Below are 25577 nucleotides of genomic sequence, written 5' to 3'. Positions count from 1 at the left end.
ATATCCAAAATATACAAAGAACTCAAAAAGTTAGACCGCAGGGAGACAAATAACCCTATTAAAAAATGGGTTCAGAGCTAAACAAAAGAATTCACAGCTGAGGAATGCCAATGGCTGAGAAAACACCTAAAGAAATGTTCAACATCTTTAGTCATCAGGAAATGCAAATCAAAACAACCCTGAGATTTCACCTCACACCAGTGAGAATGGCTAAGATCAAAACTCAGGTGACAGCAAATGCTGGCGAGGATCTTGGAGAAAGAGGAACTCCCTCCATTGTTGGTGGGGTTGCAGACTGGTACAACCATTCTGGAAATCAGTCTGGAGGTTTCTCAGAAAATTGGACATTGAACTGCCTGAGGACCCAGCTATACCTCTCTTGGGCATATACCCAAAAGATGCCCCAACATATAAAAAAGACACGTGTCTCCACTATGTTCATCGTAGCCTTATTTATAATAGCCAGAAGCTGAAAGAACCTAGATGCCCTTCAACAGAGGAATGGATACAGAAAATGTGGTACATCTACACAATGGAATATTACTTATCAAAAACAAATTTACTTTATAAAATTAAATAGGCAAATGGTTGAACTGAAAATATCATTCTGAGGAGCTAACCCAATCACAGAAAGACATACATTGGTATACACTCACTGATAAGTGGCTATTAGCCCAAATGCTTGAATTACCCTAGTGGCCTAGAACAAATGAAACTCAAAGACGGATGATCAAAATGTGAAGGCTTCACCCTTCTTTAAAGGAACAAGAATACCCTTGGCAGGGAAGAGAGAGGCAAAAGATTAAAACAGAGACTGAAGGAACACCCATTCAGAGCCTGCCCCACATGTGGCCCATACATATAGAGCCACCCAATTAGACAAGATGGATGAAGCAAAGAAGTGCAGACCGACAGGAGCCGGATGTGAGATCGAACCTGAGAGACACAGCCAGAATACAGCAAATACAGAGGCGAATGCCAGCAGCAAACCACTGAACTGAGAACGGGACCCCCGTTGAAGGAATCAGAGAAAGAACTGGAAGAGCTTGAAGGGGCTGGAGACCCCATATGTACAACAATGCCAAGCAACCAGAGCTTCCAGGGACTAAGCCACTACCTAAAGACTATACATGGACTGACCCTGGACTCTGACCTCATAGGTAGCAATGAATATCCTAGTAAGAGCACCAGTGGAAGGAGAAGCCCTGGGTCCTGCTAAGACTGAACCCCCAGTGAACTAGACTGTCGGGGAGGGCGGCAATGGGGAGGGTGGGGAGGAACACCCATAAGGAAGGGGGGGGAGGGAAGGGATGTTTGCCAAATGTACATAAGAAATACTCAAGTTAATAAAAAAAAAATACAAAAAAAAAAAAAAAAAAAAAAAAAAAGAAAAGATATGGGCCAAACATAAAAACTTTTAAGAATAAAATTTTTATGTAGCCCAACCAAAAAAAAAAAAAAAAAAAAAAAAAAAAGAAAACAGTCAAAACAATGTACTCTTAGCATTAGCACGGCTTCTCCAGCTCTCATTTAACTTCATGAGCCATAGCTGGCTGGCATTTGCTACTGCTTTGTTCCCAGTGCTTTCTTTCACTCCAAAACAAGCACTTTTGATAAATTAACCAATTCAGAATATTTCCTCTTTATAGTTTTCCTATGAAAATATCTTTGCTCAGTATATAACTAAAGTTGTCTTCCAACTTAACAACATCTTGGGAACTTAAGTTGGTCTATTTAGAACTTTTTTCTCACAGAAATCAAATCAAAATCATGGTATTACAGTGAACTCAAGTTGAAGCACAAGATGCAGAGAGTAACAGGACACAGGAATAAATTGATCTGAAGAGCTTTAGATACTACTCAACTCATTATATTAAAGGGATAATGAACTGCTGTTAATCTAATTCTCCTTAGTGGGAGTAGTTTTATTTCTTAAAAACTTATAATACTTTTAATTTCGTGTTTATGAAAGTTTTACATAAATACATTTACATAAACCATATGTGTGCCTGGTGCCTGCAAGTCAGAAGAGGCTCTCAAATCATCTGGAACTGGGACAAACAATTACAAACTGCCACAGGGTTTTGGGAACCAAACCTTACCCTTTGCGCAAGCAGCACACAGCACGTACTAACTCCTGTCACTTCCCCAGTTCCCAGTTTTATTAAACTTCAAGTTCTTAAAAAGTCTTTCATAAATTCAGTTCATGACACCTACTCAATAACTACTTTGTATTGGTACAGTGTTACATAATGGGGACAAAACAGAAAGCACATTTGTCTTCACAGAAATTTTGGTTAAAAAAATAGGAGTGCATATAGATTAGTAGCTACAGACTGTGATAATTTTTTAAAAATAAATTTTGTATTCCCTAAGGTCTCTAAGGAGATAATACGAGAATTCAGATCAAGGCTGTAGTTCTTGAAAAAATTCTAAGGTTTATATATTAAAAATAATACTCAATAGCACATTGCTATTAGATACTGAATGCTATAGGACCTAAATGTATTTAATAATTAGCGTGAACACATGAACCCAGAGGAGCAATATATAGCATTTGGAAGATAAGTTTGTAATAGAGCAAGAACTTATAAAAAACAATTTATGTTAATGTAGGCTAGGAATATAGCCCAATGTAAGATCCTTGCATAACAGATAGAATTTAATCACTAGTAACTCCCTTACACCATAAAACATTTCATTACTACCTAGAAAAGGAAATGTGGTTGAATTCTTACTACACACAATGCACAATAAATTCTAAAATATATCAATGAACAAGGTACAAAATGGCATGGTGATATAGACTGGTAACTTCAGAACTTTGGAAACTGAGAAAGTAATACCATGAACCTGAAGTCAGTCTTCACTTGACCTACACAGAAAACCTGCTTAAAAATTTTATCTAATAGAGAGATACATATGTACATGTGCTATAATGGAAAAAATATTTCAATAAAGATGCTGAAAAAAAAATCCCAGTAAAGATTTGAGAATTTAACACTGTTCCTCTTTAGGGAGAAGAAATGGTGAACAGAAGAAGCCTATTAAGAAGTATTTAGATGTTTACCCATGTAAACATCTAAAATTGGGGGGAGGGGTTGAACAGGGTCTCACCATGTAGCTCTGGCTATCCTGAACTCATTATGTAGACCAGGCTGGCTCTGAACTCAGACATCCACCTGTCTCTGTTTCCCTAGTGCTAGGGATGCACTACCACAGCTGGCCCATGTGATTATTTAATAATCTATTTAAAAATTAAAGAAACATAGCTGGGAATGTGGTTTCGTTGGAAGACTGCCTGTGCAGCATGTACAAAGTACTGGGCCCTTCCACAGTGATGGGGATACCAGTAATCCTACCTAGCATTAGGGAGGTTAAAGCAGAAGGACCAGAAGTTCAGGCTCATTCTCCCATATACTGGGGATTCAGGGCCAGCCTGAGCTATATGAAACCCTACCTCAAAGATGTAAAAGTAAAAGCAGGTTCCAAAACAATTTCTCTAGTAAGACAGTCCTTTTTAAACAGAAGAAGGTCAGGAAAGTTGTACTATAATGTATGTATCATATTCTGACTGCTTCTTAATAAGCAAGATATACTCTTACTAAAAAGTTCACATGAGATGTTTTTGAGTCCCAGAAGAAAAGACAAACCAGCAAATAATGAGAAGAATTAGCAATTTCCTGGCTACCCAAAAATGCTGTAAGAGCTGGGTGAGGCTGTGTGTGCCTATAGTTCCAGCTACTAGAGAGGCTGCAATAGGAGGATCGCTTGAGTCCAGGAGTTCTGGGCTGTAGTGCACTATGTTGGATCAGATGTCCACACTAATTTGGTATCAATATGGTGACCTCCCAGGAGCAGGGGAACCACCAGGTTGCCTAAGAAGGAGTAAACCAGCCCAAGTCAGAATCAGAGCAGGTCAAAACAGGTAAGAAATATATGCATTGGATTGTTTGTAAATCTTGTGGGGCTTAGTAGCAGGGACAACAATATAGACATGTAAAAAGCAAAGTAATTAAACAATAAGAATATGTAGAAATGCTTTGAAAGACTGACCTACATGTTTGTCTTGATAGTTCCCCTTTTCCTCCACCACCCTCCCTTTTTGTTACCCACAAGAAGTATGAGGCTAAGCAGAAGAGGAAATACCTTCTCTCCGATTTTATCTCATAAAATTACAAAGCTAGTATACAAATTTAATCAGGGATAGAAAGGTGAACATAAAGCTTCTAGAAGAGAAAAACTAATGGTCTGTTTGGGATACAGATGAAGTACTTAGATGGAAAACAAGAGAACAATATTCCTACTAGGAATAAACATGTGTTGTTGTGTTTGCCCAGAACCTGTGATAGAAAGGAAGAGTGCCATTGGGCTTCTTTACATGGCCATCCAGAAGAAGTAATACCCTAGACAGGAATGTAGTCTTGCACACCTTGGTGATGGCCCAAAGATCGTTCTGTAGATACCTCTGTATGGGGTACAGAAATAGCAGATGAAACAGATGCAAGATAGTTCAACAGTAACTCACTGCAGCAAATGTCGCGAGAATGCACCTCAATTTCAAAACTCAGGCACAGTTCCCAGGCTCTAGAATCTTAGCCCAGTCTGGGATCAGCAACCATAAAGGCTGAGAATCAACCTTCATGTTACCTAGTAAGAACACGGCAAAAATTACAAAATGTTGTCAACTACAATTTAATAATGTTTACAATGGCAAGTAAGTGTTATTTGTTGCTTAAGTATCTCCAAAAAGAGGTAAGCATAATAAAAGTTTACTCCAAGATTAGTATAATTTTTATAGTCTCTAAAATAACTAATCAAGAAAAAAAAATCAAGATTACAAACTGTGATGAAATGATAAAACTTCTAGATACCAAAAAAGGTAAAGAAGGAAATAACATTTACAACTCAGTACCTGGCCACTTAAAATCTCAGAGTTTTCAGAGCACACCTGTCACATTTACTACAACTATTCTTGCAAGCAGCCATCTCCTTTTTCTCTGGCTACTATTTATATAACTGAATTTAGTCAAAAAGTAATAGGGCTGTTATTCAAACACACAAAAAGTATTCTTGAGATTGTCCATACTAATTACTACTGTACAATCTCAGTGCTATCTCATCATGGACATTTTAATTATTTTTATATTCAACCTGAAATAATCAAAAGCTGCATGACTGAGAAGTTATGTCACAGTAACAAGGCTAAGGCTGCACTGAAACTGTAGTCTAATGGTGCCTATGATTCTAAAACTTTACAAATCTCATCTATAAATAAATAAAAAAACAGAAGTTAACTCTAACAATTTTGTCATGATAGCAACATTTTAATACTATTTATAAATTGATGTAACTTAGTATTTAATTGAGATTAAAAACTGAAGGCACATCAAAATGAAGTCTTCTTTCCCCTGTGATTTATGCCATCCCCATATGCTAGTTATGCTAGTTAACTCAGAGTCTGCTGCACCTTCCTAAAAGCTGGCAGGTACTGGGAATAAAACATACAAAGAACTCAGGTGAAGTGATCTTATCTGTGTATCATCCAGAAATAAGATTCTTATTTTATTGCTTTCACAGAGCAGTAGTCTATGTAGGCTTTTCTTATCAGTACACAGTCTCATGACATAGTTTTTAGTCTTTTCACTATTACAAAAAAAAAAAAAAATGTTGCAAATCACATTGGGGACTCAGCACATTACACAGATGTTACAGATTTTCAGTGTGAACTGCTTTCAAAAGTACAGATCTTGACCTAAGTACATACAGCTATCGTCTCTTGAACTCAATTTATTAGCTGATACAATGAAGAAGCTTCATCTTTTCCATGAACTGAAACTTACTGGACTCTGTTTACTACCAATGCAAAGACAAGGAGAGTGTAGATTTTGTACTCAATTTCATTTGTTAGTGCATCTTTCAAAATAAATTAGTTTGAAGGTTCAGTTACTTTATAGATAAATATTTAGAATTGTATTTCTATAAACTTTTTGCATTAAAAAGTTGAGAGAGAAGTATGATGAATTCATATGTATCACTCAACTTTAAACAACTTACTAATGACCAACTCTGCTGACTCTATATTCTCTCCACCTGCTTTTTCAATACACCAGAGCAAACAGCTTCATGCATTTTTTGAACTAACATATTGATGGACATAAAATGTTAAAGGTATTAACATTTTTGGCATACTCGGTATGTTAAACTTTTGAAAAATGTATACAGTGGAACATATTAATTTAAGTCTATTTAAAATTGTGCTTTTCTTCCTCTTAAAACTACATTTTAAGAAAGGGTCTTAGAGATCAAGTTGGCCTTCATACTGTTATATAGCTAAGGAAAACCTTGAACTTCTGATTCTCCTGTCTCTGCCTCCCAATCAGCATTACCAAGCCTGGCTGAAGTTTGCTCTTTTGAAAGGATTGTTCTTTCTGACATTCCTGTTACATTTGATACAAATATTAAACAATCTATAAGCAAAACCCCGATAAACTGTCATTTTTGTTACATCCTTCCAGTCTGCTGACTTTTGTTTTCTCTTTCTAGTTATTTTTTAATGAGGTCATACAATCTTTAAAAGGTGGTACTACAACAGAGGGTAGCATTATTAGTGGACACTTAGGTGAAATATTTGCGTTACCCAGCACAAGTACAAATAAATGTGTTTTTCCTTAATAGTTTGTGGGTTTAATTAGAAAAATCATACCTTAAGCCAACTTCCCAGTTTATAATTTTTGAACTTAAAGAAGAATTAGCTTTTCTTAACATCTACTTCACTATGGGTTAGTTCCAGAACTTCTCTATGAAACTTTTAATCATATTTCTAAAATTTGATAGGATAAAGTCATGATGGTAGGAACATCATTAGTCCTCTGAAAAAGAAAGTTTAAATTTTCAATGATTTCACTTAAGATTGAACTCAGTATTTGTCAATTATTTCTTCCCTCAACATGGGTGAAGTCCTAGAAACCTGTCAGGTACACAAATTATTTGAGCAGCTCAAAAACAAGAATAACTTGTTATTGAAAAATAAATGAAATCAGGTCTTTACCACATAAAGAATTTAAGAAAGATATGTTAATGAGAGATAGGCACATGCACAATCATGTTTAGAAGCTGTGTTTATTAGTGAGTATGTATGCATATACATCGGTCAGTTGATTTGTTTTCTTCTGAACTAGGAGTCTTCCTATGTTATGCAGGCTGGTCCAGAGAGTGTAAGCTCAAGCAAACTATCATTTTCATCTTCCCAAGTAGCTGAGTCTAAGGAACATAAGTCAGACCCAGTCTAGAAGCTTCATAAGTCACTAAAAGCTTTCCATCAAATTTCACAATATAATGTTTATATGGTACGAACTGTGATACACATAGCTCTACATATTTTAGATTAAGTATTTTCTGCTAAAGGCAATTTCATGTACTTCTCTTAGTATTTTCCAAGTTTGCCTAAAATGAAAGGTTATCATGCTACAGTCTCAGAAATATTAAAGACTGCAGGGAATACTGCAACATTGAGTTGTCAAATGTGACCAAACTTGGAAAACTACAACAAATACAAAAGCCAAGAGGCAAAATTAAGTAATTCGACATTGTATGTTTAGCACAATCAATCTGGCCTCAAAACAATTTTAAAAGAGGAGTGAAATGTGTAATTTTATTAACGTCCCTGGAAATGGAATTATTTGCAAGAATTTTAAAAGAGCCCAACATCTATAAAGTCTACAGTATGATCAATATCATCCACAGATAATATCAATCACTTTGCCTGATGACCTCTGTAGTAAAATTGTACTAGTCTAATACTAGTCGATCAGATCAATTATCTCCCCCAAATGTTCGCCTTTAATCTCAGCACTTGGGAGACAGTGGCAGGCTGATCTCTGAATTTGAGGTCAGCCTGGACTACAAAGAGCATTCCAGGAAGGCCAGGGCTACATGGAGAAACCCTATCCAAAAATAACTCCCAAATGATCTTCTATTGCTTCATAACAAACCTTTTTTAAAAAACAAAACCAAAACAGAACAAAATAAAATAAAACAAACACAAAAAACCAAAACTGGAAACAAAAAACAGACTACCCATGAAGAAATTTTTTTCATGGAAACAAAGATGACTCAGCAGCCCACTGCAGTACCTTAGCAACTTTAGAAGATTTCCTAACAAGTATTAGACTTACACTGCTTACTTACTACTCTGTTACAATTTACCTTTCAGAATTCTTTCTGATTTATTTTACTTTACTATTTGTTTTTGTGAACACACGTTATGAACCATGAGCATGCCTGGTGCCCTTGGAGGTCAGGAAATGCGTGGTGGGCAGCCTGGAACTGAGTTAAGGATGGTTGTGAGCCACTATGTGGGGGCTGGGAATCAAATCCAGGTCCTATGCAAGAGCAAGCAAGTGCTTTTCAACCACTGAACCATTCCAGCCCTTACTTCCCAGGAGCTTTAATCACCCTTGAATACATTTTTGAAAAAAGTTGAGTTAAGAAAGAAAGAAAAGTTTGTGTGTGTGTGTGTTGGGGACAGACACAGCACCTAGTTCACACAGCACCTAGTTCGATTATTTAAAGGTAGTTTTCAACCCATGGTCCTTTGAGTATCTGCATCAGAACTATTCATAAAAGCAAATATGCTTGGACCTAACCTTGGCCTGAATCATAATTTAAAAGCAGCTAAAAAAAAAAAAAAAAAAAAAAGTACAAGCAAGTCACCAGATTAGTAAGTACACACGTCAAATGAGGAATGTTGTTCCTGCAGCTACATCTTACTTTACTGAGACCTATTCCAGCCCTAGATCAGTATTTAAAAATATCTACAGGGGTCAAAACTTTTAAGTCTATAGAAAAAGAACTCCTCATGGTTGAGCACTTACTGTGTAATTTTTTCTAGAAAAATCAACCTACTACCAAAATAACAGACCTAATAGCAATAGTTAAGCCAAAAGACAAGTAATAAACTAAAATGTCTAGTAAATATAAAATGATAAAATCATTCTCACACAACAAGGGTATATGTGGTGTTTTGAAAGAAAATGCCCCCCCCCACCATGGGCTCACAGGGAGTGGCACTATTGGAGGTGTGGCCTTTTTGGAGGAGATATGTTTCTGAGAGCGGGTTTTGAGGTCTCAGATTGTATAGCCAGACCCAGTGCCTCACTCTGTTCCTGCTGCCTCCTGATCCAGATGTAGCACTCTTAGTTACCTTTCCAGCACCATATTTTCCTGTGTGCTGCCATTCTTCCCACCCTGATGATAATGGACTAAACCTTTGAACTGTAAGCCTGATCCCAATTCAATGTTTTCCTATAAAAAAGTTGTCATGATCATGGTGTCTCTTCACAACAATAGAAACCCTAACTAAGACAGTACAAAATACTTTTCTTATAACCTAGCTGATAATTTCAATATGTTTATTCAAAACTTAGGCTGTTTCCTCATATCCTCATTTCAAACTTTTGTATCAATTGTAAAGAGAATAAGGATGTAATTCCTAAGTCATTTTCTTGTGGCAAGATTATGAATCATTTTTTCTTGGTATCTTAATAAATTTATCATTGATTTCAGGGACCCTTAATAGAACTGGCCTCTCCTTTTATCTGTCTTTCTTAAGGAAAAGTTTACTCAGAGGTCTCCTATCAATTTATCATACTTTGTAAAGCCGGCTGTGCATTTATTCCCAAACAGATGAGAATTCAAACTCAGAAACAGAAGGACAAGTATTACCACAACTGCCTCAATAACTCAATAACCTTTGCAGTGCTTCTCTGAGACAAGCGTTCGCTTGTTTGTTTATCTGGGTGGTGCTGAAGATCGGAACACGTGTACGCTAAGCAAAGTTTCTGTCATTGAAGTACACACTCACCCTGAGACAGTTGTTAAAGAATGCTTCTCTGTTGGAAAAGATTACCCATTCAAATGCTATATAATAAATATACTTCCTATAAGCCAAACTATGCTTACTTTAAAATTAATTCCCATGAATCTGAATGAGATAAACCTATTAAGTGATAGTGACTGAATTTACTCTCCACTAGATCAGAGGCTCATACACGGTTTTGTCTTGGCAGTTACTTCTGCTGCAAAAATGCTGTTTTCCTCATTCCTGAATTTTAATAGTAAAATATATCAAATAGGTAAAGTACTAAAGTCTTTCAATTTGTCTATGAGAGGGACAGATAACATCAATAACCCTCTTCAGTAGGAAGCTAGAAACTACATAATGTATGACATTTTGGACAACAGGAACGCAGTTGATTCACCTAGATCTAATGGGAAATAATTCTTATTTAAAAATTTTTATCTAAAGACAAACTGCTTACTAAAACATGTGAACAATGAAGTCTTCTGAAGTCTGTTTCAGATACTATTTATGTTGTCTAAATTTGTGAGCAAGTTTCTAGTTCTAAATTCCTGAAGCAGCAGTATAGGGAGTTTTTTCCAAAACATAATCAGAAACTAAGAATTTAGTGGACCAAAGTCATGCAGTTATACTGAATACTATACAATTGCATTAGTGGCTCAATTTAAAATTACAAAAATTATGAAAAATATCTAAATGTATATCTATAAAGGAAATATAGTAACATTTACCACAAACATATAAATAAAAAACACTACTGAATCAGCTATACATGGTATATATAAAATATTTATCCCAAAGCCTATATAGTATTAAACATAACTTGGAAAAACAAAAATAAGTGACTGGATTAATAAAATTATCAGTTCATACCTAACAGCCCCGTATCTACGACATCTTCATTTTTCGAGTTTTCTGTATGCAATTCTGTAAACACAAAGAGAGGTTCAGGTAGAAGAGTAGTGTTCCTTCCTGACATGAATATCCACAGTCACCGAAGATACTGTTCAGTTGTCAAAAGTACCCTGAAGTCAGAGCTAAGTTAAATATCTGATTTACCAGCTCAGTTACCTTCAAGCAACTACCTCTACAAGAGCCGATTTCCATAAACATGAGAATAGTCTCCTAGGTGTGTTGAAGACAATTTGTACAAAAGAAACTTAAGGGCATAACAGAATTTGAATTCAGTTCTTTACTCAATTCTCCAAAATACCAATGTCCTCTGAAATGAACTTCTACTTATGGACATATAACTTTATTGCAAAAGAAAAATAAACTAAATGCACAACAAATCTATCGTGGTTGAAGTGAGAGAAAAAAAACTGTTCAAGGGCCACCTGCAGCCCATTAGGGGGTGGGGGGGAGGGGCGCAAAATGAGAGATTAAATTTTAATTCGTAAAGGTAACAGGAGAATCACAGAGTGTTGAATCCTTTTAATACAAGATACTGCTTTCATGTTTCAGTTTCTCAAGAACTGGCAAAAGCAACACTAACTAAATTCAAATCTCTTTCCACTTCAATAAATACTAAACCATACAACAAATCCGAATGGGGAAGGAGAAGAGCGTCTTTCAGAGCATTCCTACTTGGACAACATATGCCAATTTCAGACACAGTAGTATATAGAACAGACTGTCCTGAAATAACTCTACTTGGTTACAAGGAAAAAATAGAAAAACCATTTTGCCTATAAAAGTAGAAACCCGGGATGAGGGGGAGAAATCCTTGTCCTTCAATTTATCTAGGTTCAGAGAAAAGCGTATGCACAGCACGTCTCTAAACATCAGCCTTAGAACATAAACAGCCTATTTTTTGTTACATACACTTTTTTGATCCTTTTAAAAGGGGCTCTGATTAAATAGCCGTAATTATGTTTCAACTCAAGGATTCAATGCCTTTACAGCATTTAAGAGTGTGGATCTTTTCTACACTCATTATGGAGCAGGGTCGCCCATCTAAGGAGAGAAGACAAAGGGGGGGGGGGACGACAAAGTAGGTAACAGTTTCGAGGGAAAGCTTTGGGAGGAAAGTGTGAATGGGGGCGTGTGATGTACTAGCTCGACTTTATGCTGGACAGCCTTTCAAGGCCTGGACCTCAGTACCTTTAACGATCAGGTAGGCGATGGCGAGGAGGAATGCAAGGAGGACGGCGAACAGCAGCGAACAAAGAATGGAAAGGGCTTGGATGGGCCACCGCCGAGCCTGGGTTCGCTTGGCCGCAGTCGCCGGGAAGATGCCGTTGCGCTTATCCGGCAGGACCGGCGACCCGTCCCCGATCCGTGGGAGTAGCGAAGCCCTCTTGGACTCCGACAACGCCCTGGCCGAGAACTCTGCTCGCAAGTCGCGGGCCACTTGGTCGCATCCCTCGTCTCCGTCCTCACTCCAGCTATTCCCTTGAGTGTAGTCGGAATACACAGACCGAGTGACAGGGCCTGGGGTAACCTGACGGCGCCTACGCGGGCCTACAGACCTCCAACTCTCCACAAACGACATGGCGGGAAAGACTGAGAGACCCGCGAAGGTCGAGCGTCCTCCACCGCCACGCCCCTCCCCGACAACAGCCAATCAGCGACGTCCGTCGGCGGACCCAACCACCGAGCGCAGAGCGGTGGGGGTGCACGAGCGGGTTTCCTGGGGGCTCCGCTTGCGGATGTGCCGTGTGAGCGCGCGCCCGTGGCCCGCGGAGACGCACTGCTTAATTTATTCGGCCCTTTCCGGTCCTATTGGCACGCATCCTCCCAAGCCCTATAACCGCAGCTTCCCGCTCAGCTCCGCGGCTTCCTAACCGCCAATCGCTTCCTCCCTCGGGCGAGTGATCTCCGCCTCTACAACTCCCCGCCAACTACAGTACGCGCCTCCATCCTTCACCGTGGCGCGCGCCCGCGCAGGTCCGGGCGCGCGCAGCTCAGAAGCCCCGCACTCCCCCAACCCCCCCACCGGCGAACCCCGGGCACGACCCCTCCCCACGCCAACCGCGCGCGCGCGCGCACTAGGCCGCTAACGCCGGGTGCCGCTTACCCCGCCCCCCCCCCCCCCCTGGTGGCCTCAGGTTTGTGGGGCGGACGTAACTAGGGCGGGGGGGGGGCGAAGGTGGCACGACGCCACTGCCCCACCCCCAGCGGGGTGCGGTGGCCCAAACCCGGGAATCTGGGTCCCCGCCGTGTCCCCTTTCCTGGGGGAAGTTGGTAGAGTTTCCCCGGCAGAGCACTCGACGCAGAAACTTCCTCCGTCCCCCTCCCCCCTCTCCATGCAGGCGACGCCGAGTGAGGCTGGGGGCGAATCGCCGCAGAGCTGCGTGTCGGTATCGCGCTCTGATTGGACAGTAGGGAAGCCTGTCAGTTTATTGGCCCCGCTGATCCCGCCCCGCAGCTCAGGGCAGCCTTTACCCTTTGGCCCCAGCGGGCGCCAGCCACTCAGATCGCTTCTTGTTGGTATGTGTAGCGGCAGTGGCCGCCGACGGAGCAGTCTGAGCCCGACGATGAGGCCGGGGACTGGAGCCGAGCGTGGAGGCCTCATGGTGAGTGAAATGGAGAGCCAACCTCCCTCGCGGGGTCCCGGGGACGGGGAGCGGAGATTGTCCGGCTCAAACCTGTGCTCCAGTTCTTGGGTTTCTGCTGACGGCTTCCTGAGGAGACGGCCCTCGGTAAGGGATCGGCGGGGTAGGGGAAAGCGGCACAATGAAAAACCGAGTCAGAGAAACAGGAAGCTTTCTCCAAAAGGAGACGAGTATACCAGGAAGAGAGCTCCAGATGGTGGGCTACGTCCCAAGGGAGAGAAATAGAGGGCGGGAACGCACAAAGAAATATGTGGGACCTTGGACTTGCCAGTGGTCTTGGCCTAAGTAGATGCCTTAGGAAGGGAAGTGCTGGGCCCCGGGCGGACTGTACGTCTGCAAGCCCCAGGCTTGTTTTATACTAGGGAGAGGCTGCTGCAGTTTATTTTCCTCCGGAGTAGTGGTGATTTGCACCGGTTGGGGGATTTGGTTGGGAGAATTGGCTGCGGATACTTAGTTTCAAGCCAGGAACAATGGAAGTATTATATTTTTAGCTCACTAAAATGGATGAATTTGTTATTTGCATTTAGTGTCTGGGACAGAATGACAGTCTTTGATATTTTAACTATATTAAGACATTTGTTCCTTAACGAAGTACTCTTGGGTACCCACTCTGTTTTATGATCAGACCTCGTCCAAATTAATGTAATTTTAAGTAGTATAAACAGAGTATATGTATAAAGGTGACAAGGTTGGGTTCACCGTAATAATTTTAAGTTAGAATTCAATACATAGACACCAAGTCTGGCCAGTCATTTAACAGTTGGCTAAGTCATCGGAGAGGGATTTTAATCTGCTATTGGGATTAACTTTCCCATATTTTGTAAGTTTTGAGGTTCCTCATAATAACCACTGTAGTATATTTAAGATTAACGTTACTAGATGCTAATCCTGTAGTTTAATCACATTGACTTAGTTGATTTTCAGTTCAGTTGATGGGTTTTAGTCGTTGTTTTTGAAATGACAGTTTAAAGAAACATTGACTGTGTCTTACCTCTTACTTTTCATTGTTTTTCAGATGGGGCATCCTGGCATGCATTATGCACCAATGGGCATGCACCCGATGGGTCAGCGAGCAAACATGCCTCCTGTACCTCACGGAATGATGCCACAGATGATGCCTCCTATGGGAGGGCCTCCAATGGGACAAGTAAGAAGATGTTTTTTTACTTTGGCTTGCTTATTTTTGTTTGATTGTCTCAAGATTTTAAGGTGTGAGTCAGTGTTGTACTTGCAGATGTTTAAAGGTTAGTTTATATCCATTTAGTGTGTTCAAACAAGACAAGCATTATGGTGATCATGTCTGTAACCAAATTTTGAATGGAGTAAGACTGTATTTTAAAAAATTAACTGACTTCCTCAACAAAATTAAGATTTAAAATAATCTTTTAAGCCGGCGGTGGTGGCGCTCGCCTTTGATCCCAGCACTTGGGAGGCAGTGGCAGGTGGATCTCTGAATTCAAGACTAGCCTGGGTCTATAGAATGAATTCCAAGACAGAGAAACCCTGTCTTGAGAATTAAGCAAACAATCTAAAGTGACAGTATAGATCTAATCTATTTAACTTAGTGACTTCTTTCAGGCGTTATAATTATTAATGGTCTAGAAGTAAATATCAGAAGATAGTCATGGTGAATGTGTAAAGCGTAGCATCAGAAAAATAATAGTTACTTGGGGTTTTCATTTAGAATGAATTTTATTCTTGTAGTATCTTCCTCTTGTTGGGAGTGTGGGGATTTTCTACTCTATTACTAATTCTTCCCTGGACCATGCCAAATAGTTATATACTCGTTTTCTACTTAATTTTTGAAATGATTATTGCTTCTACACTCCTACTTGTGCGTTGCCCCTTGCATCTCTAGCACAAATTGTAAATGGACGTTTTGTAGGAGTGATTGGATTAAAAGGTTTTAAGATGACTCCGTAACACTGGTAGTAGGATTTCTAGAGAAATGTTCAAGAAAGTCAAGAGCTTCAGTTCCATGATCAGTTGTGTCCTATGCTAGGTGCTATAATACATAGATTCTTGGGTGGGCTGGGTTATTCCAATTGAGTATCTAGATAAGTCATGAAATATTTTGGTTAGCAGATACTTTAGAAAGTCAGTTGTATATTTTCTTTTGCTAATGAGTACTATGGAGTTTGATAATGGTTTAAGCAATGAAGGCTAAAGTTATTGGTGAAATTGCAGCGGAAACAGGAGCTTGTTGTGTTTTTCTTTTTATTTTACTTCTAAGAGTAGAATGGTTCAATGTTAAGTGGTTTTCTTTTATATTTGGAATATAGCCCTTAATTTTGTATAAAAAGTTTTATTCAAAGGCACCAGACTGAAAAGATTCTGCCTGCAGGAGTTCTTTATATAAAAGATTCTTTGCTCTGTTACTCTAGAATAACAATACTTTAAAGCTCCCTAGGAGATGCAGAGACAACTCTTGATTCTTCTTCTGTATCTTTCCATCTCTAAGCAGCACAAAACCCTTCTTGTTTTCTTGATAGAGCTGCTCTAACTAGATAATGAGCTTAAAAAATATTTATTCTTTACATGCTCTGGTTCTTATTTAAAATTAGTTTCTTTCCACAGAAAGATAAAATAAAACAATTTGCTACTGCCAGATGCTTCTCTCTTTTCTGGGGCCTTCTGTTTCCATTGGGCCAGTCAAGGTAAGTTTGCAAGGGGTTGACCTGCTTACCCTTGCTGTGACGGTGCTGTTGCACTAGCAGACCTGAGATGCCAGCTAGTCATTTTTAGTATAGTGCAGATTTTTTTTTTTTTAAGTAATTGGCATACACTGGTCACAGTTTGTTTTATGGCCCCTTCTCTTTGGCTGTGCCAGTGACCACTTTCCTAATAAGTTTACTTGCTACTTACACACTTCAGATATTCTGAATTTTGCTTCATGGTTTTCTACATTTTTTTTTTAGTCCAGTACGTTCTATACACCATTAAATACACCCGACTATTTAAATGTTTAGCATCTTCCTCTGAGGATAATGAATGAATACTTTAGGAGACCAGATCTGAAAGTCTCAAGACAGTTGCTGTTGTTCTCTCAAAATTAGATCATTATCCAGTGCCCCCTTCCTAGCTAACAGCATGGGTTCTAGCTTATGGTAAAGCTAAGCTGAATCCTTGAGGACTCTAGGAATCTTTCTTAAAGCTCTGAACTTTCTCTTAAAGATGAACTGATTGTTTTCCTGCATCATTTCTTCTGTTTGCATATACTCAGGATTATTAATAGTAATTATAATGAGAAGATAATTGAGAAGTAGCAGGGTGCCTGTACCACTCATGGCAGTGAATGTATAGTTTTATCATCCAAAGTTTTTCAAAACATTTTTAGATTTTTGGGACCAAGGGCTATATAATCTTCAAAAATAGTTGATCCTTTATAACTGCAAGATTCTGTGTCTATTTGTTTCATCTAACATGGGCTTATAGTTCATGACAAATAGATTACAATTTCCAGACCACAAGCAGACTTTTTCCTTGTCATATTTCCATTTAACACATGAAACAGCTATATAGTTATAGAGAGAGCATGTATATCATGTTATGCATAAGTAATCTAGATATGATTTAGACTATACAAGATGTCCATTGGTTATATGCATATATTATGGACTTTTTTATGCAAGGGTGAAAGTCTGAATTTTGATACACAGGATCCTGGAACAGGTCAGCCTACTGTCAGTTATCTGCTACACTGCCCACATTTAAGTTCCCTTAAGAAAGTTGGATGATTGTGGTTTTTGAAATGTTACTGAATATGACAAGACAGTTAAAGCTTGTTTATAAAACAGTATGCAAACTAGGCAGTAATGATCTAGGCTTAAAAGGGGGTTTGCAAAGTTGAAACCATTTTTTTTTCCAGTTCAGGCTGAATCTATTAGTAAGTACCTAGAAATAGCAAGCATAACTTAACCATAATTTCTTTCAGACTTATCTTTAATATAGATTAAATTATTACCTACTGATGCATATAACATTTGGGGAAAGTTATACTTGTCAGTTATAGAATTAAAAGCGTATACTGCTGAAAGGGACCTTACAAATAAATCAAATAAATGAGCTTTAAATAGTATATAAGTAATTGTTTTTGGAGGGGGTCCAAAATACTTTTTCTTAAGTATTTACTGAAATTTTTTTGTATGGTGACACTATTCAAAACTTTCCAGTAAAAATTTCTGTCCAAGTATGATTGTGTTTAAAGCTGTCTTTCTTCATATCCATTCAGAATAAAGCATGTTTTGTCTTTAAAGTATTTTCTTCTCCTCCTTCATTTTCGTCCTTTTCTTTTTGTATGAGCTTTTTTTAATTAAGAACATTAAATTTTGTTATCTTTAATCAGCTGATTTTGCCTTTGCCCAACACAGAGTGCTTAATAGCTAGCTCTGTTCTTGAGTGTTAACTTTCTTCCAATTTATAAAAAGAGTGAAATGAAGTCTTGAGCTCCGTTCCAGAGTTAACACTTTGTGGTTCAATTTTCTAACTGGATTGATTTGGAAATCAAATTCTTTCTAGGAAATTTCAGGTTTTGGGGGGTGATTTTTGTTTTTTTTTTTTGTTGTTGTTGTTGGTTTTTTTTTTTTTTTTTTTTTTGATGATACTTTAGTGAGTAGTTACGTCTTACAAATGAATTGGTTTTAATTCTTTTTTTAATACTGAGAAGACAAACTCACAAATCTGTAATGGCCCAGGTTGTCCTATTCCTAGGCCTTGGATATTCAACTGTTTTTGAGCTGGTTTTCTTGCTTCAAGGCTATTTCTATTTCCTCTCAAAAATTAAAAAGGAAATTTATTTCTTTGCTTAAGAATCTCAAATATTGTATATCTGTGACCTAGTGTCTAAATTCCACAGCTTTAAGTTTGAAAGATCTCTGTAATACACGTCAAAGCAACATTCAATAATGCATGTTTTTATACTCCCTAATATGAGTTCATACTAATCTTTTCATGGTGCCTTAAATGGTTATATTAGCTCTTGACGTTAAGCTTATACTGCTGTCCTTGTCTTCTTGCTTTCAGGATCACTATCACCATGACATCTTTGCTTGCCTCAATTATTTTCTCAAACAATTTTGAACACTGTTTACCTCCTCTCTAAATTATTTAACATGTTGATATGCTTGGAAATTTTACAGTTTTATTTTGGCACTTAGTGACATTTTCCTTCTCTTAATGTTTTCTGATTTGCTATTTTCCTAACAAGTTATAAAGTCTTAGAAAGCAAGAACTAAGTTGTTCTTGTTAAGAATTGTCATTGCTGAGCACATTTCTTGGTGCATTTTGGGTGCTCAGTAATACTTGTTGAATGAATGAAATGAGTAGATACTATTTCCTACAATGTAAACTAGAAAGTAACTGATACATGTGTATCTAGAGGTTACTTGTGACTTTACATTGTCCCTGCTTTTAGTATGAGATTCATTATGGCTTTCTCATTTAACAAAATATAGATAAAATGAAATAAATTGGGATTTTTGGGTTTTGTTTTGGTAAAGAAATATAAATACTAACACTTAATGGTAGGGACATGCATTTCTAGCTGTGTAATATCATTGAAGATGAAATCTTGCCATATAGGTCCTTATAATATAAAAGTGATTTGTACTAGGTTTTGCAGAGATAATCAGTCCATTGGTGTTTAAATTTATCTTACTAATGAGATAATTTATTTTATTTTTAATATTGGCCAGTCATTAAAATGCACGTAATAATTTTTATGTTATTTATGTTACTTGAAATTCCCAATTCTAGGTAATTTCTTCGCATTTACTGCTCTCAGACAAATGTCTTCACTTTTACGATGTGGTTCGGTTTTGATAGGTTTTACTAGTAAGACTGTAGACGTGCTTACTTCAGCAACTATTTAGCATTTAAATATGAACTCACTCAAAACTTGAGATCCAGTACATTTAATGTTCGTAATGACCCAAGAAGTTTTATCTCAATTTGATAGAGTAGACTATCTCTCTCTTTAAGATGCATGAAATACTAAGTTATTGGGAAGTCTTGCATGGAAGTTTTGAAAATGCGGCTAGGTGTTTATCTGTCTTGCCCACCACCTTTCTAGTAGCATTTCAATCATGAGAAGTACTATGAACACTTAGTAAACTTTCTCATAACAGATATGTACTAGAAGGTCTCCCCACCACACATTTTTTTTCATTGTTTACCTAGAAAAATGGACCTGTTTTGAAGGGTTATAAGTAAGAATGGGTAGATTATGTTCTCTTGTTGAAGTTGTTCATAGTTTTTCATTTGGTTATATTATACCTTCATTTTTTGCTAGACAGCTATATCTCTTATTAATGTTCTTAGTATACATTCATGGCTTTATACTAAAAGACTTTTAAAAGACTCTCATCATCTGGAATTACTGAGAGTATCAGAATATTCCTGGGCACTTGGAAATATTGTAGATACGAGTCTAGTCAACTGACCATCTGTTACCTTTCATTTACTTTATGCTATGTTCAGTTCTAATTAGCAGTTAATAAAGATACTACATTTGCTTTAGTGGGCTTAAATCTGTTATTTCTTAGCATGCTTAAAATGGGTTTGGTGCTGTTAGGCATGTATATTGAAGGACAGTAATGCTAGCAGGTGAGGACTGTCCTAGCTTGAACTACAGTTTGCTGTACCTAAGGCTCTAATTTTTCAGTTAAATAAAATTTTTGTATGGTTTATCTTAAACTTTTGACTTTCTTTTCTAGTGAAAATTCTTATTACAGTATACACAGAATCACATTCATTAGGTTCTGATCTTCAGAACCTTACGTTCCGTTTGACATCATGGGTTTAGAATCACGTATTTCATTGTGTAGTCTGGGAAGGTTGCTGCTCCTGTATATGAGACTTCGGTAATGTTTCAGTAAACGTAACAGCTACATGTATGATAGTAGTCTCACAAGAGTACAGTGGAGCTGAAAATTTTTATGACTTATTTTTTTACTATATACTTTCTATATTTAGATGTACAAATTTTTCATATTACAGTATCCTATAGTACTTATTACACTAGTGGCCCAATGACATGGCAGCCTTGCGATCATAGCACAGAATACTGCTCCTGTGTTTCTGATAATATACTAGTTTACCAGTCATGTTGAAGATTATCCCACAGACATGGGATAGTGCATAATACTTGAGTTGGTAATGGTACCAATAGAATTTATTGCTGATTTTTGGACTTATACGTTATTTCTGATTTATGTGCTTACTATGCTATCTATATTGGTTTGGAATGTACTTTACAAAAACAAACTCATTGTAATAAAATAGTTAAATGTTACATGAACAGTCACCTCATACATCTTAGTGTTCACTGAGCCTCTTGATAAATGAAAAGGGTACATGCAGTGATTAGCTGACTTGTATCATCTAGGTTTCTGTATGTACACATTGCATATAATAAAATCATATGTTATATTTATCAGTGAGTGTGTCTGCTGTTAAGTGAAACATGCGGTATTAAATGTTATAGCTTACCCTTTTATTACCAAAGTATAAAGGCTTAGATGTAATATTGAATCTAGCTTGAAGAACATGAAAGGGAGATTATAATGGTCTTGTGTCCTAAAGAAGGCTTTAGATGACAATTTTAGTATAAAATGTAAAGTCCTTAATTTTGTAAAACTTAAGAGCCACAATTATGTTTCTCTATACAACACAATATTGTGTTTCTCTAGTTGAATTTAAAACCTTCTTGCAATAAAAAAAAAAAACAAAAAACAAAAAACCAGCAATACTCATTTTAATTCCACTACACTTCTATCTTTATGGTGCATAGTCTGTTGTAAAGGGTTATAATTTTGTTCTCATGTTTGTATAAGCCTTGAGAAATTCATATAACTTATCGAATTTAATCTCCTAGTCTGAAAACTGTGATGACTCAGTTTGTCCAGGTATATTTGTTAACTTGATAGTCTAGAGACTTAAGTGAATTATATACGAACATTGCAGGGCCAGCATCAGATGTGATACCTAATCTGGTGTTGACTTCTTATAACATGTATTGATTTCTATTAAAGATATTAAGAGTATGCTGTTTGTTGGATGGGTGTTTTTTTTTGTTTGTTTGTTTTTTTTGGTTCTTTTTTTCGGAGCTGGGGACCAAACCCAGGGCCTTGCGCTTCCTAGGCAAGCGCTCTACCACTGAGATAAATCCCCAACCCCGTTGGATGGGTCTTTAATGAAAAAAAACATAACAAAAGCTGAGAAATAGACAAGGAATGGTTGAGAGAAAATATTTCTTATTAGAGGTTAAGAACGGCAATAATAAAATATTGTTGGTTAGTCTTTGATGTTTTCAGGTGCTGCACAGATTCAGTCATTGATGGCAAAAGTATTTAGAGAAAGATTTGTGTCTATACTGAATGTGTTCAGAAGATTTTGCAATATAATAACTAAATAGCATTTAATATTTATTAGGTAATGTAAGAAATCTAGATGTGACTTAAAGTTACTGGGGGTGTGATATAAATGTGTTGCCACTTTATATGAGGTAAACATTTGGAGATTTTGTTTTCCATTAGGTGGGGCTATGAGTACTGTGAGACAACCCAGTAGCTAGTAACTTATTTAATAGCTTTGATTGGGCATTATTTTAATTGCCTTACACTCACTGTATTTTATTTCCTATAATAAGTCCTGTCAGGTAATATTTTTACTATTAATGAGAAATTGAGGTCCAGAGAGGAAATGTCATAGCAGCTTAAGACCCCAAAGCTGTCAAGTAGTCACGCTAAGATAGGAATCCTGCTTGTCTGATGGTAGCTGTGCCGCACTTAGTCGGGCTCTCTAAAATTGTAAAAATCAGAACATTTGCCTTTAGTCTCAGTACTCGGGAAGCAGAGGCAGGCAGATTTCTGAGTTTGAGGATGTCAAGGCAGAGAAATCTTATCTTGGACAAAAAGATAAGTTGAGTCAACCACTTCAGAATATGAAGAGTAGCTATAAAGTTTTCTTACTAGCTCTGTGTGTTCCAAAATTTCATGTGGATTCCTAAAACCAAACCATATATGCATGTTTACTCTTGTTTCCAAAATGCCCTGTTATGTTGCCTTGTAATTCTAGAGTTTATCCTTGAAAATTTTATGCCCTGACACCTTCTTTGCATCGTTACTATACTTAGGGTTTTGGAGCATTATTAAATAAAATGAGAGTTACTTGAACTGGTGCACATACATGCTGCAATACGTCAAAGCTGGATCTAATATCTGGTTGGTAGGTAGCAAGGCTGGTTGGTAGGAGCTACAGCTATGACATGTGTACATAATTTAAAAACTTGTGGATTTATTTCCATTTCAAATGTTGTCCCCCTTCTGGGTTTCCCTCCACAGACCCATTTCCCTCTGTGAGGGTGCTCTCCCACCCACCCATTCCTGCCTCACCGACCTAGCATTCCCCCTCCACTGGGCATTGAGTCTCCACGGGACCAAGGGCCTCTTCTCCCATTGATATCAGATAAGGCCATCCTCCACCACCACCCCCAACACTCGTGTACTCTTCAGTTGGTGATTTAGTCCCTGGGAGCTTTGGGGAGTGCATCCAGTTAGTTGATGATGTTCTTCCTATGGGGTTGCAATCCCTTCGGCTCCTTTAGTTCTTCCCCTAATTCCCCTAACTCTTCTTCCATTGGGGTCCTCGTGCTCAGTCCAATGGTTGGCGGCCAGCATCCACGTCTGTATTTGTCATGCTCTCGCACAGCCTCTCAGGACAGCTATACCAGGCTCCTGTCAGCAAATGCTTCTTGGCATCAAAACTTGTGGATTTGTTTTTAAATTTTTCACATATTTTCAGACATACATTGACCATAGGTTTTTGAATCTGGAATGTAAAGCTATTTTTACTTTAGAATTTCTAAATTTTGTAGGTTGTATTTAGTAAACTGATTTTGAAAAGTAGTTGTCTTACTAAGTGTTTTCTACATATTAAATTGGAAACATTGTTTACCATACACACACACACACACACACATACACATATATATATTTGACAAATATTTTCACTTCACATTATTCTGTTTTATTTTGTAATGTATTGTTGCTATTTCAAGATGGGGATATCAGATCCCCTTACGACGAGAGGTACAGATGATTGTGAGCCTCCCGAGTAGGTTCTGAGAATTGAACCAGAGTTCTAGAAGAGTGGTCAGTGCCCTTAACTGCTCAGCCATCTTCACAGCTCTTGTTCAGCTTCTGTAGCATTGATGCTGCTTTTATTATTGTCTGTTTTTATTTTAAAGTGCATATTTTTATTTTTATTACATAAATAACAAAACATTCATTTATATTTACCATTAGAAACTTTCTGGGATGCTAAAAGCAATAGAATAGGTTGTGTGGTTAGCATTCCTTTTTACTCATTGATTATTGTCCTTTAACTTGTGGTTCTTAATATCTGTTATCCTCCAGTACTCCACACTGAATGCAAGGCCTCATGCATACTAGAAAAGTGTTCTACTATTGATCATACATCCGCAGTCCTATTTTTATCTTTAGGCAATATCTCGATAGGGAAATTGTTCATGCTGATCCTGAATGGGTTTTTTTCTTCCTCGGTCATAAGTGTAGTAAGAGATTTATTATGAGTGTCTTTCGCAATACGTAGCTTGAATATATCTTGATAACTGGCTCTAAAATTCCCCCTACTCCAAGACTGGAGTGACCACTCAGCGACTGGTCTTAATAACTAACAGTTGTATTTATAATACGTTATGTATTGGCCAAAGTAGAAGAAATGGAAATTTGTCAAAAGTAACAGCATTTTGATTTAATAATACAATTTCATATTAGGCTAATGTGAATAGCCATTTGTGCTTAGAAAAAATGTGTTTCGTGAAATTGCTATGGCATACTGATTAAGCTAAGAATTTGATTTTTAAACAAATGTCATTTTATTAAACTTGAAGATTTATTAACAGTGGAAGGGTTGGCAAATAGGAAATCTAAGAGAACAATTAGAGCTGGCTATACCCTCCATGTGAAGCAAGAAATTTTAACTTTCAATTTTAAATTTCAAAGCTCACAGATAAGTGTAACCAAGCTTTGCATGTCAGGATGTGAACAGGAATGCTGAAGAGAACGTGGGCTTTATGTTTCCCATCACGTCTCATTTTCTAGCCATGACTGAGATACGTACTACTGAACAGTAGTAACTGAACAGTTGTGAAGTGTTCAAAAATTTGAGAAATAAGGACAATGAAAGAGACAATTATGTCAAAGTCTTTATGTTCTATATATAGTTTTAAATATTTGTTGTCTCTTTGATCTGTACTAAAACTTGCACCGCTGTTATGGGAGTTTTGTGGCTTTTTTTAAAATGGGATTTTTGTTATAGTCAAATATTTCAACTGAAGTTATATTAGTTTACTCAGACTATTGTAACTAACTGCAGGTAATGGTTAGTGGGGATTTCATTTTTTTTAGTATTCTACATTTTAAAGTAGTTTTTTATTTCACTCCTAGGAGAAATTACTACTTTTCTTTTAGGCTTTTAAAACTTCCACTCTGAAATTATCTTACAGTTCTAGTTTGGAATCTCTTAGACTCCCACTGTGCTTTTTGGTGTGGTGCTTGGTTTATTGTTGTTTCCTAAAGCACAGATAGGAGGCTTTGGAGAACTCCGTCTTTGTTTGCTATTTCTCTTTCTTTTTAATCTTTTAGTCAAGTTTTGGAGGCCTCTGTGCTTGTTTTCAAATCCTATGCTTTTTATAAAGTATTATTTTGAACATATGTTCCAAGTAATCTACCAATTCTTCTAACAATATTTACTGCCCAATAATTTAAATAACTTTTGTCTGGTTTTTAATCTCTTAACCCATGCTGGTCCAGAGGTCTTCTAGACATTTCAAGTTTTCACAAGTAATAAAACTGAACATAGATAATCTTACATATTTTCCTATTAATCAATGTATTTTTTGTTCCTATTTCATAACTTGTTCATTTAATTTGAAATTTGAATGATTAGTTTCCTTGTCCTAGTGCCTGTAATTATTGAAATTTTCATCACCTTACAAGTTTTCTTAGATTCTTTTGATACGCTTAATATATTACCATCAAAATTCTAATATGCTACTATATTTTATGTAACAGATGAATATTTGATCAGATCCGTTAGAAAGTAAATTTTTATGATTTTTATTCATGCTTAGTCTT

The 25577-nt window shown here is 37.4% G+C and overlaps 2 protein-coding genes across 11 annotated transcripts in view; one reads left to right on the top strand and one right to left on the bottom strand.

The window, feature by feature from the left end:
- Positions 1–12737, bottom strand: part of Arl6ip6 (ADP ribosylation factor like GTPase 6 interacting protein 6) — a 29645-nt gene extending 16908 nt beyond the window's left edge. For 2 of the 3 annotated variants that reach the window (XM_032903299.1, XM_032903300.1), the window contains exons 1-2: positions 11966–12737; positions 10736–10789 (exon numbers count right to left, since the gene is read on the bottom strand). In XM_032903299.1, coding sequence (XP_032759190.1) covers positions 10736–10789; positions 11966–12356 — 445 coding nt within the window. In that variant the 5' untranslated portion in view covers positions 12357–12737. Of the gene's footprint in view, positions 1–4528; positions 4651–10735; positions 10790–11965 lie in introns of all 3 variants that reach the window. The other variant, XM_032903301.1, reaches the window with a different exon arrangement.
- Positions 12738–13251: 514 nt separating this feature from the next.
- Positions 13252–25577, top strand: part of Prpf40a (pre-mRNA processing factor 40 homolog A) — a 55209-nt gene continuing 42883 nt past the window's right edge. For 3 of the 8 annotated variants that reach the window (XM_032903297.1, XM_032903295.1, XM_032903294.1), the window contains exons 1-2: positions 13252–13380; positions 14435–14566. In XM_032903297.1, coding sequence (XP_032759188.1) covers positions 13297–13380; positions 14435–14566 — 216 coding nt within the window. In that variant the 5' untranslated portion in view covers positions 13252–13296. Of the gene's footprint in view, positions 13507–14434; positions 14567–25577 lie in introns of all 8 variants that reach the window. The other 5 variants (XM_032903293.1, XM_032903292.1, XM_032903291.1 and 2 more) reach the window with 3 other exon arrangements.

The sequence above is a fragment of the Rattus rattus genome, chromosome 5 (genome assembly GCF_011064425.1).
Source record: "Rattus rattus isolate New Zealand chromosome 5, Rrattus_CSIRO_v1, whole genome shotgun sequence".
In the NCBI taxonomy this organism is placed as follows: Eukaryota; Metazoa; Chordata; class Mammalia; order Rodentia; family Muridae; genus Rattus; species Rattus rattus.
Note: the sequence above shows the minus strand (reverse complement) of the source record. Positions and strands in the feature narration are given on the sequence as shown.